Genomic DNA, 2,660 nt, shown 5'->3' with positions numbered 1-2,660 from the left:
TGTAGCTCGCTCGGTCTCTCTCTCTCTCTTTCTCTCTCTCTCTCTCTCTCTCTCTCTCTCTCTCTCTCTCTCTCTCGCTCGCTCTCTGTGTGTCTCTCGTTGGCTGTGCGCGCTCACACGTACGCTGCGATTTAGCCCGTCAACTGTGACTCCGGATGTGCAGGTGGCGTTGTCTAGCGAGTTTTCGCGGTCAGATCGAGTCGAATCGTTGCCGGTGGCTGGTTTTACAGTGATGGTCGGCACATCAATGCAGCGTGGATACTACAGATCGCGACTGCGCTCATCTATTCCCACCGCTGTCTGCAATGGCTCGCAGGTAAGTTACGCACGAAGGGTCGTTGTCGTATAATGGCGTATAATATGTACCCGAGGTAACTATTTGATATGGTTTGGGTTAGGGTTAGGGTTAAGGTTAGGGAGTAGGCGTAGGCGACATACTCGCCAACACCTCGGGTACTATGCTCGGGTACATATACGACAGCGACCCCTTCAGCGTAAGTTACAGGTGGCTAGGCTAGGTTGCAGGTAGCTCTAGAACTATAACCTTTCGGTCTGCCACCTGTGGCGGAGCGAAGGGCTATAGTTCTAGATCTAGGTTGCAGGTACATGTAGCTAAGGGCTATAGTTCTAGAGCTAGGTTGCAGGTACATGTAGCTAAGTAGCAGGTAGTTAGAGATAGGTAGTGGACAGTTATAGCTAGGTAGTAGATAGTTATAGATAGTTAGCTAGTAACTTTAGCTATGTAGGCACCAGTGGACAGTTATAGCTAGGTGACTATAGCTAAATAGTCGAAATCTTTGGCTAGATAGCAGTTAGTTATAGCTAATTAGCAAGTAGTTATAGCTAGTTAGCAAGTAGTTATAGCTAGTTAGCAAGTAGTTATAGCTTGGTAGTAGAAGTAGTAGGTCGCTCTTCGCACCATGACAGGCGAAATCTGTTGCGGAACGAAGTGCTATACACAAGTACAGCTAGATAGACACCGATGGATGGATGTTACAGCACGGATAGAAAGATTAAACCTACCAGCTCTACGCGTGCGGCTCTTCGCCCCGCAACGGGTCGCATTTTACTTGGCTCTAGAACTATAGCCCTTCGCTTTACTCATTCATTTTACTCGGAGGGGAGGCTATACAGGTAGAGCTATACCTCGCATCAGCTAGGTTGGCTTCACTCGGAGATCATGTTTTCTATATGTTCAGCGCAAGAGTGGCAACAGCAACGCGGGGTTTCAAGAGAGAGTCACACGGGTGTTTGGCTGGACGCCATCTGTTGTCTGGGTGACGATGTGTATATATGTAATGTAACATGCCGTGATCAGCACGTATCATGTGTCTACGCGGTTGCAGTGGCGTGAGATCTATAGGGGCATTCTTGCAAATCCCTCACGGACTTGAGTTTTTGTTGCCGTCTCTACGTGCCACGTGGAAGCGCATGTCCGAGTAATGTTTTTCGCGAGCACTTAACTTGGAACGAAGAGCGGGCGTGGTGGATGAATCTTACACACGACTACATCTGGAAGACCTAGATGTGTACGGTGAGTGCACGTAGGCATGAATGTAACAGATGAACGCACGCGTTTGTCGGTTATAATATCATAACCGGAGGCTACACGTGTTGATAGAAGTGGTTTTCATCGCAGTATTTTCGAGCGGTCTTCACCGAATGTGCGTACGGTGCTTAAGTAGGGGGTTGAGCTATGATGACAGCGGTGTGCTTTCATGTAGTCGGAGGGCATAGGCTCCAATTTGAGGGCTGTCTAGAGTTGCCCGAGGTTGTCTCGCAGTCGTGACGGACACGAGCGGCTTGCCACGGCGAGGAATCGTAAACACGTTCCTTCCTCGCTTCTGTTTGTATTTGCGGAGATTTTTTGGAAAGTCAGCGCGACCCGCGTCCGAATCTCACACTTAGAAACAGCGAGTACTGCTGGCTTGTACCACGGGTACAGCTATTGAGGGAGGGAGAGAGAGAGCGAGAGAGAGAACGAAATAAGCGTGATAGAGCGAAAGTAAACGGAGAGAGCGAGAGATAGCGATAGATCTAGAAATCTAGAATACCGAGAGCGAACGAGAGAGAGAGAGAGAGAGAGAGAGAGAGAGAGAGAGAGAGAGAGTGCAATATACATAATTATACATATTAGAGCCAGAGAGAGAAAGAGAGATTTATGGTTAGAGCGGGAGAGAGAGAGGTCTATGGTTAGAGATGGAGAAAGAGAGAGAGAGAGAAAGGATGAAGACAGAAGACCAGACAGTTAGCGAGAAGGGCAATCGGTACCTGACCAGGACCAGGACTATCGCCGCGTATTTAATCAACAGCGATTCTCGGTCTCAGTCTAGATTCTCTAGAACATGATTAGATCGGGCGCGACAGGTGACACTGACTACTAAACCACGAGCAGTCGGGCGTTGTTGCTAGCGGGTCTGTCACTGAGTCGGTCACTTCCATCCTAAGATGATTCATAGAAGATTATCTCACGTAGCGGATCATCCGCCGTAGCTTGACGTGTCTAATCAACGCAGGTGTAACGATCAGTGGTAAGACTCGCAGCTGTATTTACCTGAACCCGCACACGCACACGCACACGCACACGCACACGGCCACACGCACAGACCTGTATTCACCAGTACCTACACACACACACACACACACACACACGCACACGC

At 49.1% G+C, this 2,660-nt stretch overlaps 1 protein-coding gene across 11 annotated transcripts in view; it reads left to right on the top strand.

Annotated features, from left to right (window-relative positions):
• LOC106805262 (septin-7-like) overlaps positions 1-2,660 on the top strand; it is a 135,558-nt gene that overhangs the window by 57,402 nt on the left and 75,496 nt on the right. For 3 of the 11 annotated variants that reach the window (XM_014806849.1, XM_014806834.1, XM_014806803.1), the window contains exon 1: positions 185-316. The exons of 6 other annotated variants lie outside the window; for them this stretch is intronic. In XM_014806849.1, the coding sequence (XP_014662335.1) occupies positions 233-316 (84 nt within the window). In that variant the 5' untranslated portion in view covers positions 185-232. Of the gene's footprint in view, positions 1-183; positions 317-1,510; positions 1,535-2,660 lie in introns of those variants that run through there. 2 more of the 11 variants (XM_014806795.1, XM_014806856.1) reach the window with 2 other exon arrangements.

This window comes from Priapulus caudatus, unplaced genomic scaffold, assembly GCF_000485595.1.
Source record: "Priapulus caudatus unplaced genomic scaffold, Priapulus_caudatus-5.0.1 Scaffold6, whole genome shotgun sequence".
NCBI lineage: Eukaryota > Metazoa > Priapulida > Priapulimorpha > Priapulimorphida > Priapulidae > Priapulus > Priapulus caudatus.
The sequence above is the reverse complement of the archived record's forward strand: the minus strand, read 5'-3'. Positions and strand labels throughout refer to the sequence as shown.